At 43.6% G+C, this 12,129-nt stretch overlaps 1 protein-coding gene and 1 non-coding gene across 2 annotated transcripts; both read left to right on the forward strand.

The window, feature by feature from the left end:
• Positions 1-8,118: 8,118 nt before the first annotated feature.
• LOC116550612 (60S ribosomal protein L10-like) lies at positions 8,119-11,362 on the forward strand. Its single transcript, XM_032276652.1, has 2 exons — positions 8,119-8,276; positions 10,999-11,362. Exons 1-2 carry the CDS (start codon positions 8,119-8,121, stop codon positions 11,291-11,293), a joined length of 453 nt encoding a protein of 150 aa, XP_032132543.1. The 3' UTR covers positions 11,294-11,362.
• LOC116551110 lies at positions 10,816-10,950 on the forward strand. Its single transcript, XR_004268726.1, has one exon. It is a non-coding gene; the product is annotated as a small nucleolar RNA SNORA70 (small nucleolar RNA).
• Positions 11,363-12,129: the final 767 nt, after the last annotated feature.

Raw genomic sequence — 12,129 nt, forward strand, 5'->3', positions numbered from 1 at the left:
ATACAGTAAAATGGTATGCATAATATGGTACCATTGTTACTGGACAAGATGTATAAATGCATAGACATCTGGAAAAGCAATCTCCTGCTTATTGGCAGTGGTATCGCTCAGTGGTGAATTTGGGATGACTTTGACTTTGATCCTTGCTCTAGCCAGTGTTGCTTGAACATCCTACAGGAGGAGGTGCGGAGTTCATCTGGTGCTATGAAGAGACCTCTAGGATGAAGCTGACAGAACTTCTTGAGAAGTCCTGGGGAGCCCCAGCATTGCAACCAGCAGAGGTCCCAGGGATGGGCTGACTGGAGGGTGGGCAGAAAGGCTTAAATGATGTGGAAGCAAAGAGAGAGCCCAAGCAGTTTTACAGCAAGAGAAAGGACTGTGATGAAGCAGAATTTCCGGGTGATTAGGCTGAGTCTTCCGTGAGGCTGCACGGGATTGCGCGTCCCATTATTATTCACGAAATTTTTGCCATCATGGAACTCAGTGGGCTGTTAGAACAGCCTGGCTAACTGGTTTGTGGTTTTTGTTCTGGGGTGTGTGTGTGTGTGTGTGTGTGTGTGTGTGTGTGTGTGTGTTTTGGTCAGCTTGGGACCTGCTGGGGGAAAGCAAATTCCAAGCTATCTTTCTCAAGGAATGCCATAGTCATTGGAGGTGGGGGAGAAATTGTTCCACAGAACATGTGAAATCATCAAGGTCCACAGGTAGGCTGCAGACTATCTTGATTGGCAGTTGCATTCAACACAGTGAAATATAGTACGTTTTTCTTTCCTACAAAATGGTGAAAAAGAGGTAAAGTATAATGAGTCTCTTCACACAACAGGAATCCAACAGTATAGAGTGAGTGTAGAATGTCCTGCAATGCCTCCATTCAGTGTTGAGATCCTCATACACCAAAGATGTAACTACCAGAACGTATAGAAGCTCTAATCCTGCAAAAGTTTCTGGCGAAAGAGGGAGAATAAGAAGCGTTTTTGGCCTAAGTACTAATTTTCCTGGTTAAATATTCTCTATAGAGTAGGTGGAGTAGCAATAGAAATCAATAATATTCAAAGAATTTTTGTAGTGTTGGTCAAGCACAGAAATATTGTTCAGTACTTGAATAACATATTTTGCATTACCTAAATTCAAAAAAAGGATTATAAAAATATAGCCAAAACACTTATTTTTTTTTCCATAAGACTCTGCTTGATAGAAATACTTATTAAAAGGAAAATGTCTTCAAACCGATCATCCAAAATGGCTCGAGTTCACATGTCTGGGAAAATGACATGCTAATATTCAGAGGACGGACTTTCCTACTTGATAATTTTAATGGTGGTCCCTTGAAAACTTCACACTAGATTTGTACACTGTACCAAATCAAAAATTAAACAGCCAAAAGAAATTAAAAAACCATCATGCAAAACCAAGCTGCAACAAAGAGCCCTCAAACATGTGAGGCTATTTAAACATTTTAGAACATCTCAAAGTGAAAACAAACTTCTCTGCTCAAATCTAGTGTGCAAATTTTTGATGCTACAACACCGATTTTCTATCACGCACTTTGAGTTAACACAGAGATACAACTTAAGACAATAAGCATGGCTGACTTCTCCTGTTTGGGAGTCTTAAATCGTGAGAAATACAGCACGCTGGCTATTTACTCTGTTTGAATTAACAGCAATGTACATATAGCATATTGTTAAGATCAAGTCATTCTATGACCATTTACTGCTTAAAATTTTTCCATTTAACAGAATCCATACATTGGTCATGTTTAAAATGAGACTTTTCTGTGACCAGAAAAAAAAAGTATTTGTGTAATCTTCAAAGTGTTTAATTTGTATTAAAGCTAAATCCAGAGGCTCTGAAACCTGAGGGGCTCTCGATGTGGATTTTTGTTCTGGTTCACACACCTTGAGACAAAGGCTCCTAGTCAAGATGTGGAGGAAAAAGACGTTTTTTTGTGTGTGTGAGATGCGGGGCAAATTTATTCCTGAGGCAGCCTGGAATGGGCTTCAGAAAATGGATAGAGTGTCTTCTTGAAGAAAGGGCCTCTAAGTAAACTCCACTGCCATTCAAAAGATTTGCTCTGACACTTAACAAGTGGTGCAGGAAGAAAGGAAAATCTGTTGTCAGGTTTGGGGTGTTTATCAGCTCCCCTCGACACACTTGACCTAATGCTGCGGTCCCCCTAATCCGCTGATCTGCATGCGGTGGGCTCACAAGCCTCAGCCCACAACTGCCGGCAAAATTGCCTGGGACACTTATCCCAACACATTGATCCTTCAGTATATTGTGTGCTGCTCACCTACTCCCCCTCCTCCCCTCCCGCCCCCCTCTTGCGACTCCCCCGAAATTTAATTCTGCTCACAAATTGTGAAATAAGTTGTTTGGGCTGGATTTGTCGAGTGAATTGTCCCACTAATGAAACAGTCTGTTCATTATACAGTGGTAGGACAGAAGATTTAGCGCTCCCATACCCCGGGACCCAGGCAGGTTCACGTTTTTAGACTGACAGTTGACAAAGGAATGAATAGCTCTCTCCTGTCAAATCAGGCTTACAAACAGCTTGGCATACAAACAGTTACTGCTTGCATGCATGAGGATTTAGGGTCCCCGTCTGCTAATGCCCCAGATTTGTAAGTACAAATTGGTTAGTCTTCAAACTGTTTGCAAAAGGAATAAAATGACCAAAAATTAGTTTGTTTTAGCCTTTTCCCTTCCCCTCCCTGCTCCTGCAAGTGAAACATTAAAAAAAGAAAGAAAGAAAAGGATAAAATAGTGTGTAATGGTCTCATGGAATATTGTTGGGTTTTTACTTAAGGCATCAAATTAAGCAGAGCCATTGTTTGGCAGGAAACATTCTGTTCTGCTGGGACACACTGCTTCTCAAAAAGCGCTGAAAATCTAATGGAATTAATTTCAGATATGTGATTTTCAAAAATAGGGAGCAGAGGGGGAAGGAGAGAGATCAAAAACATTGATTTCTATTCATTTTAGTACCTGTTGCTTAAAACAGGTTACAATAACTCCCGTCGTTTTGGTGGTACTGGTCGTTGGTCATTTACAATGGGTCATTGAGATTTCTGAAAGTTTTTCGTATGCAATTATATGTAAATTAGATAAAAACCATTTTCGTTTTTCTTGTTGGTTTGTCATTTGTGTGACTTAAGTAAACGAATGCAAAAATCACTGAGAGAGAATGCTCTACAGGAAAGAAAGATCATACTTCCACCATGCGATTTCTCGATGTGGTGATAATTTTTAGTCTGGGTTAGGTTAAATAACTCTTTGCTATATTATAACTGAGGCAAAGTGGTAGACAGAGACAGGAGTGATAGCATATATTTTTATTGATTTCTAGAGAACAAATGAAAAAAGGCAATAGACAAGAATTTTTTTCAATCTCAAGCATGACCCAATGTCTTTGAATTAAGAACTCTTTTCTTCTTTATAAAGTACATTTCCAGGGTAACTACACTCCTTGTCAAACTAGGAGTTGCTCCCCCTTTTCAGTGAGTTCATGATCACGTCTTTCTACGTATGCTAACAACAATTTTTAAAAATCAGACCTTTTGGAAACTTTGCAAGTAACAGTTATGAGTTAATTCAAGCATTCCTTAAAACCTTTTCTCCTATCAGTGTCTAAGTCTTGCAGGGGTAATTTGCAGCATTAAGGGTTCCAAACAATAAGTATAATCTTAATGCATAAGCGTACAAAGTCAATGACAGTCGGCTATTGGAAATCTGAATAAAGCAAGAGCATTAGACTGCTGGAGAGAATAAGTGGGACAGCCTTCGTCCCAGATATGGCTGAATCGTTTTTTTATGACGTCGTCCAAGCCTATAGAATGTTCTGCACCTGTGAGTCCTTATGCCAAAATTGGTCGTTTAAATCCGAGGATGGGAATGGGAGAGAAAGTTACAAACAACTCGGTAGCAAACAACACCGCGGCTGCACACAGAACAGACCCAAGTGATCTCTCTCCGTTTCCCATTTCTCCTAACCACTCCCAGAACTTTGCAAACATCTTCCTCTAAAATTCATTCCTTTCCCATCAAACCTAAATTGTTTTTGCTACGTCATCACATTTTGGGCATTTCAGACAGAGGCCAGGAATGATGAAGAACTTCAGCTTAAGAAAATGTATGTGTTTGGTGAGATCTTTTTGGAGAAATATGCTTAGAGAAATGGCATTTTCCTATGGATTTTACAGTGCAGTGATTCCCTTACAAGGGAAAGCCATAGAAAATGCAGGGGTTTCAGTAATCAGGTCAACTGTTTGAGGCAGACTTCTCCATACAATCCATAAGATTATAAAGAACGCAGAGGGGAGTAAGACTAAAGCCGACCCAAGTTCCATGCAAGAGTTGACGAGAAATGAATAAATACTTTGGGCTGCTTATTTTCTTACTCCTTATGAGAAAAAAAGGCTGCTGATGGAAAGCATTGTTTAATGGCACTCTATAGGCTAAAATACAAAGCTTTCCAGCTCTAGAAAAGAGCTGAGGCTAAAGCAAGCAAGCAATCTGCATCATTAGCGGGAAGGGATGGGCATGGCGCACAGGTCCCTGTGAAAGGAAATGCTGTTGACCTACATGGACAGATTTTCATGGTGGTAAAGCCTCAGCCTCCCAGTGACTATGGGCAGGTCTCTTAACCTCTTTGAGCTTCCCCACCCCATCTGTAAAATGGGGAGAACAGTATCTCATGCTGTTATGGTAATGGATAATTTATGAGTCACACAATGCGTAGTCCAGCAATCAAATATATGTAAATATTTTCCTTACTAAAAAATAAATAAATAAATAGCAGCCAGGCAAGGTGGCTCATGCCTGTAATCCCAGAACTATGGGAGGCTGAGGCAGGTCATCCCTTGAGCCAATGAGTTCAAGACCACTCTGAGCAACATGGTAAAACCCTGTCTCTACAAAAAAATAGAAAGAGTAACCGGGTGTGGTGGTAAGTGTCTGTAGTCCAGGCCTCTTGGGAGGCTGAAGTGGGAGGATCAGCTGAGCCTGGGGAAGTTGAGACTGCAGTGAGCCCTGATTGTCCCACTGCACTCCAGCCTGGGCGACCCTGTCTCAAAAAAATTAAAAAGGAATATATATATTTGTGTGTGTGTGTGTGTGTGTGTGTGTGTGTGTGTGTGTGTGTACATATATACATTCTTATGAGGTTTCTAAGCAATTGCAACTGGCTGAAGCAGAAAAACATGGTGTTTTATGATGCATCTAAAAAACCCAGTTGAAAACAGAGGGTAATGGTTGTGGCTGAATGAGCTACCCGATCAGTAAACCTCAGGCTGGTGTTGCATCCCCCAGTGAGGCTTAATTCACCTAACGTCAGGTCTGGATGTCAATCTCCCTCATCTTACAGATGAGGAAGCTGAGGTTCAAATTAACATAACATGGGGTTAAAACTCAGGCATCCAGATCACCAGTTTAGTAACATTCTTCCCCTTCAGCACATTCATTCTAAAGGAAATGCTGTAATTGCTGCAATGCTGTAACCTGGTTTATCTTTTGACACAGATTCTTGTTTCATTCTTATGAAATGGGGCATTTGTGTGGGTTCAGTGAGTTTTCTGAACTGACATTAGTGAAGTACTTTTTGCCTTGTAGGCATGTTTATGAATCTATGTATTAAGATCTACTTTTAGAAATTAATTACCAAGGCTACCTTTCTTCCAGTTAAATGCCTAGGTAGTGGTTATTGTTGTTTTGTTACTTATGAAGTCAAATAAGCAGAAAAAAAAAACCTATTTGTTATTTTATATCTTTTGAAATATAACATCAAAAATACATCTTTCAGCTGGGTGCGGCGGCTCATACCTCTAATCCCAGTACTTTGGGAGGCCAAGGCAGGTGGATCAGGAGGTCAGGAGTTCAAGACCAGCCTGGCCAAGATGGTGAAACCCAATCTCTACTAAATATACAAAAATTAGCCAGGCTAATTACAGGTGGTAGTGTGCACCTGTAACCCCAGCTACTTGGGAGGCTGAGGCAGAAAACTGCTTGAACCCAGGAGGCTGCAGTGAGCTGAGATCACACCACCGCACTCCAGCCTGGGCAAAGAGCAAGACTGTCTCAAAAAAAAAAAATACATTTTTCACATTAAAAAAATCTATTGATTTGAGAAAATTGTACATAAACCATGGCTCCAGGAAGAAATGAATGGTGGGCAGAAAAGCCAATTACAACAGATGGGAGGAGAAGCATACTTTACACAGCTTTTCCAGAATTCCCTAAGGCCCCCCAGAAACCTCTAGAAGATATTTGTTTTCTTTACCTTCTGGGAAGGCTGCCAGAATCCCTTCATCCAGAGCACCCATTCAACATAAAGTACCAGAGAGGCCAAGACAGCTGCCACTACCAGGCAGTGCTCAGGTTAGGATAGTAGCCACTCACGGCTTGGCCACATATTGCTTTGATTCAGCATTAGCGGCACCCCGGTGTGGTAAAGATTATCTTTCAGAGGAAGGGATCCAGAAAGAGAAGTGTAAAGCCTCCAAGATGAATTTCTTCATTTTACCCAGTACAAGCCCATGGCGGATCCATGCAAGAGCAACCATTCTCTAACTAAAAATGGATGCTCTAAGAACTATGTGAAAAGGAATGTAACATAGAGGTTGGACAAAAAAAAAAAAAAAAAAAAAAAGAGGCTGTGCAGTCAGGGGGCATGGTTTTGAATTTTATTTTAGCTGCTTATAAGCTGTATGAACTCAGTTCGGTTATTTAGTTTATTCACTTATTCCATTATTTAATTCTCCATCTAGAAGATGGAGGTAACAATATCTCCCTCATGAGGCTGAGAGTAAAAATTAAATAAGCGAACACATATAACACACACGTACAGTACTTATAACACAGTCAATGCGGTTCATAAGCGTTAGCTGCTGTCACTGGATATTCACAAGATCCTCTAGCGAATGTTCCCTAGTGTTCAAAGTGTGGACCTTGGACCAGAAGGAAGGACATCAACTTGTCTGCACGTCCATACAGCACTCCGATGATTCATGCACCCATGAAAGTTGGAGGAATGCTGGCTTAGAACACACCTCCAGACCTGTCCCTGGAGGCTTTGGCTGGGTGGCATTGAAATGAATGCTGAAGTCTTCAGCTGGGATCTCCCATATGCTAGCACACTACCCAGTAGAGGGGGCTGCCAGGCTGGTTATTTAATGAGTTTTATGATACATTAAATCTTCCAGACCTCACGGCAATTTGACCATTAAAGAAATAACTTTTTTTAAGGTAGACCAAAACAAGCCAACTCAAGCGAATAATGGGATTAGTGCGGTGATATTGAAATCAGAGTCAGACCACGTGAGTCACTCTCCATCAATCACGGCTGCTGTCCTCACAGCTGATTGTGGCACATTGTTTCATCAAATTAAACACCAAAGGGATGTTGTAAAGGCAGCATATGGTCCTCTTTCAAAAGTAGTTAGGCTGGCATTGCACAAGTGGCCTCATGGTGGCTCCCCTGAAAACTTCTAAATCAACATATTGAGGGTATTTGCTTTTGCCGAACAATGACTCATAAAAGTGGTTGCTTTTAATTGCAGGCTTGCTGCCGTTGTAGTCGGAAGCAAGGCCAGGATGTGGGATGGGAAGGAAAGTAGATGGACTCATGATGAGAGGAAAGAAATTAACTGCCATCTTTTCCTGTTCTCCCATCCCAGAGGCAGTGATAACAAAGGAGAGATGCCTCCCACCTGGATGGATGCTGAGCTCTTAGAAATTGACTTTCCGGTGGATACAGAGACCTATAGTCCCAGAATTTTGGGAGGCCACGGTGGAAGAATTGCTAGAGGCCAGGAGTTTGAGGCTGCAATGAGCTTAAGACTAGCCTGGGCAACATAGCGAGACCCTGTCTCTATAAAAATAATTTTAATAAAACGTTTGCTGGGTATACAGGCATGTACCTGTAGTCCTAGCTACTTGGAAGGCTGATATGAGAGGCTGAGTTCAGGAGTTCAAGATTGCACTACTTCAGCCTGGGTGACAAAGCAAGACCCTGACTCAAAAAAAAGGCGAGAGAGAAAAGAAAAGAAAGGAATAGACTTTTCTCCCTCTCTATCAGGTAAAAGCAGACTGGGATGGTTTTAGAATCAAGGCAAGAATAATGACATGTGGCTAGAAGACCTGCTGAAGGGGAGAGGAGGTTTTCAGGAGAGGCGGAGGACAGAGCTTCGTAGAGGAGCCAGTGAAGGGCAGCTGCGTCAGCCTCTGGTGGCTCCGGTAGAACCCTCGTCATTTATGATGCATCAGTTAGATGACACTGGAAGGTGAGGTGAGCCCAAGTCTGACTTTCAAGAGAAAGTCATTAGGCAATATTAGGAGTGATGTCTGGTTGCTATTTTGCACGTATGTGGCTGACCCTTCCACCATGAATGTGATGGATTAGCCAACGTGCTATTAATGAATAGCAAACCTCCCAGCGCCCCAGTGAGCTCAGCATGGAAGGAATAATGTCACAGGTAGCAGGTCACCTGCGCCATATTCCGTCTTCCAACTGCAACTCTTATCCCACCCTCCCCTCAAAGCGCCCTCAAAATAAGAGGGCTTGACCAGCCATGGTGCAGAGGTGGAGATTGCCACGAGTCACCTCCCACCTTCTGGTTCGTATGCGACCCTTCGTCATTTCTAACCACACAGTTGCTGCCACTCCTAGGGAGCAGCCCTAAGTCCATAGCCCCCTCCTATCTCTGCTTATAGGTAAACACAATTAAGAGAGGTAAGGGGACATTTGAATTACAGCCTGAATAAAGATATTATTATTGGCTGGGTGCAGTGGCTCATGCCTGTAATCCCAGCATTTTGGGAGGCCAAGGCAAAAGGATCACTTGAGCTCAGGAGTTCAAGATCACCCTGGGCAACATGGTGAAACCCAGTCTCTACTAAAATAAATTTTTAAAAATCAGCTGGGCATGGTGGCAGGTGCCTGTAATCCCAGCTACTTGAGAGGCTGAGGCACGAGAATTGCTTGAACTCAGGAGGCAGAGGTTGCAGTGAGCTGAGATGGCGCCACTGCAATCCAGCCTGGGCAACAGAGCAAGGCTCTGTCTCAAAAATAAAAATTAAAATTAAAATTACATAAAAGATATTACTATCATTATTCAACAGCAAGATGTGACTTTCATTTTTCAAAATCTACGGAAGGGGATAAAAATAAAAGTGAAAGTCTCATCAGTTGACCCCATTACCAACCTTCCCCTTCTGTCCAAGAGTAGTCACTGGTGCTGACATGTTTTCTTCCCTGAGGGGGATCTTAGATGGTGCCTGCTCAGCTTCCCACTGGATACAGGAATCTCCTCAACAGCACTGATAATGGCCGGGCGCAGTGGCTCTCACCACTTTGGGAAGCCAGTGTGTGAGGATCATAAGGTCAAGAGATCGAGACCATCCTGGCCCACATGGTGAAGTCCCATCTCTACTAAAAATACAAAAATTAGCTGGGCGTGGTGGCACGTACCTGTAGTCCCAGCTACTTGGGAGACTGAGGCAGGAGAATCGCTTGAACACGGGAGGCGGAGGTTGTGGGAGCCGAGGTGAAGCCACTGCACTCCAGCCTGGGGAGAGAGCGAGACTCTGTCTCAAAACAAACAAACAGAAAACCAGCACTGAGAATGAACCAAGATGCCTTTGTAAAGTCATGCTGATGATAATACTTCACAAATAGCACAGCCTTTTACCTTGAGAGTGGGGAGATACTGGTTTTCACCCTAATTTATTAAACTCTGGTAGGATAATACAGTATCATAGGGGTGCTATTTTACCCTTCATGACATAGACATGGGCTCTACCACGTAGAGGCCTCAGAAAACTTCCAGTGATGGTGGATGGTGGAAGGTAGGCACATTAATGGCTGGAGTAGGAACAGGAGACAGAGGGGGAAGGTGCTGTCCAAGTCTTTTTTTTTTTTTTGAGACAGAGTTTCACTCTTGTATCCCAGGACGGAGTGCAATGGTGTGATCTTGGCTCACTGCAACCTCCACCTCCCAGGTTCAAGCGATTCTCCTGCCTCAGCCTCCCAAATAGCTAGGATTATAAGCGCTCACCACCACAGTCAGCTAACTTTTTTTGTATTTTTAACAGAGGGTCTCACCATATTGGCCAGGCTGGACTCAAACTCCTGACCTCAAGTGATCTATCCGCCTCGGCCTCCCAAACTGCTGGGATTACAGGAGTGAGCCACCATGCCCGGCCAGTGCTATGCACTTTTAAACAAGCAGATCTCACCAGAACTCACTATCCTGAAGACAGCATCGAAGGGGTGGTGTTAAACCACTTATGAGAATTCATGAGCACCCATGAGCCAATCACCTCCCACCAGGCCACACCTCCAACATCGGGCACCTCCTTCCTACCAGCAATACATCACTAGGTAGCCAGGACAATTCAACCCACGAGTAGAAACAGAAGTGACCTCAAAATTTCAAGTTATTTTTCTTAACCAAACAAAAACTTTAAAACTTCAAATAGAAGAAGTCATGTCAACAATTGCTAAGGTCATTATCTGCTGAAGAGATTATTAGTAAAAGGAAGATTTTGTAAGAAATGGAACTCATCTACTGGTCTGATTAAGAAAATTCACCATGGAAAGACTTCACCAGAGAAGTGAGAGAAGTATTTCATTCCTGCTTGAATAACAGGGCCATTTTAATGGAAAACATGTGTGCCACAGAGTGGAGAGTGAGTTCATCCAAGACAAGACTTAGATCATGTCCTTAGCTGTGGCAGGACCAGGTGGCTCCTGGCATAGGATTCATGGGGGTTGGCGACTGTATTAGTCTGCGCTCACATTGCTATAAAGAAATACCTGATCTGCAGCCAGTTAAGCTGACCAAGTTTCTTTCCCCATGGGGGCCCAGTGTGCAGTGGCTGCAAACAGCAGCTTCCCTGGTAGTGTAGGCAGCCTGTTTTTTGTATGGGTTGCGCTAAGGGACCTTGGAGACCAGCCTTTCACATATATGTTCATGTCTCTGACCTTGCACTGCCCCAATGTAGGCTCCGAACAAGTATGCGAGTTGCCTTTGGAAGGCCCCAGGGCACCGTGGCCATCATGTCCATCTGCACCAAGCTGCAGAACAAGGAGCACATGATTGAGGCCCTGCGCAGGGCCAAGTTCAAGTTCCCTGGCCACCAGAAGGTTCACATCTCAAAGAAGTGGGGCTTCACCGAGTTCAATGCTGATGACTTTGAAGACATGGTGGCTGAGAAGTGGCTCATCCCAGATGGCTCTGGGGTTACGTACATCCCCAGGTGTGGCCCTCTGGAAAAATGGCGGGCCCTACACTCATGAGGGCTTCCACGGTGCTGCCCCCTCTTAATACTCACCAATAAATCCTACTTCCTATCAAAAAAAAAAAAAGAGCTTTGATTGGCTCACAGTTCTGCATGCTGTACAGGAAACATGATGCTGGCATCTGCTCAGTTTCTGCAGAGGCCTCAGAAAGCTTCCAATGATGGTGGGTGGTGGAAAGCAGGTGGATCACACGGCTGGAGTAGGAACAAGAGAGGGGGAAGGTGCTGCACACGTTTAAACAACCAGATCCCACTAGAACTCACTCACTATCCTGAGGACAGCATCCTGGGGCTGGTGCTAAACCATTTATGAGAATTCATGAGCACCCATGATCCAATCATGTCCCACCAGGCCACACCTCCAGCAGTGGGGATTACAATTTGACAAGAGACTGGGCGTGGACACAGCTTCAAACCATATCAGTGATCGTGTACGATCTTAACCACTCAGCTAAAATAATGGCTACCATGTAACCAATGTAAATGACCTTAATAAACTCGTAACCCAGCGTTTGGGCCACCTTGGGGTCTGCTGTAGCTGAGCCTAGCAACCAACCAGCCTGCTGGGGGAAGGCGGGACTCAAAACACACACCTGTGGTGAGTTATGTTTTGGTATCAATTTAAAACCCAAACACTGATGCAATTTGGTCCTCTTTAGAGCTGGGCTTCATCAGGCACTCTCCCCGTTAATTAGCTGAGATGTAAGATGTTGCTAATAGCTACCCATCTTGTAAACATGTTGAGCAGGCCCTGCCCCTGAAGAGCCCACACTGTTAAGTGATATCTCAGCTGGGGCTGGCAGAGCCCGTCTTCCCACCAGGGAGCGGTCACAA

This window comes from Sapajus apella, unplaced genomic scaffold, assembly GCF_009761245.1.
Source record: "Sapajus apella isolate SASKATOON/1434 unplaced genomic scaffold, GSC_monkey_1.0 scaffold8, whole genome shotgun sequence".
NCBI classification, from domain to species: Eukaryota; Metazoa; Chordata; class Mammalia; order Primates; family Cebidae; genus Sapajus; species Sapajus apella.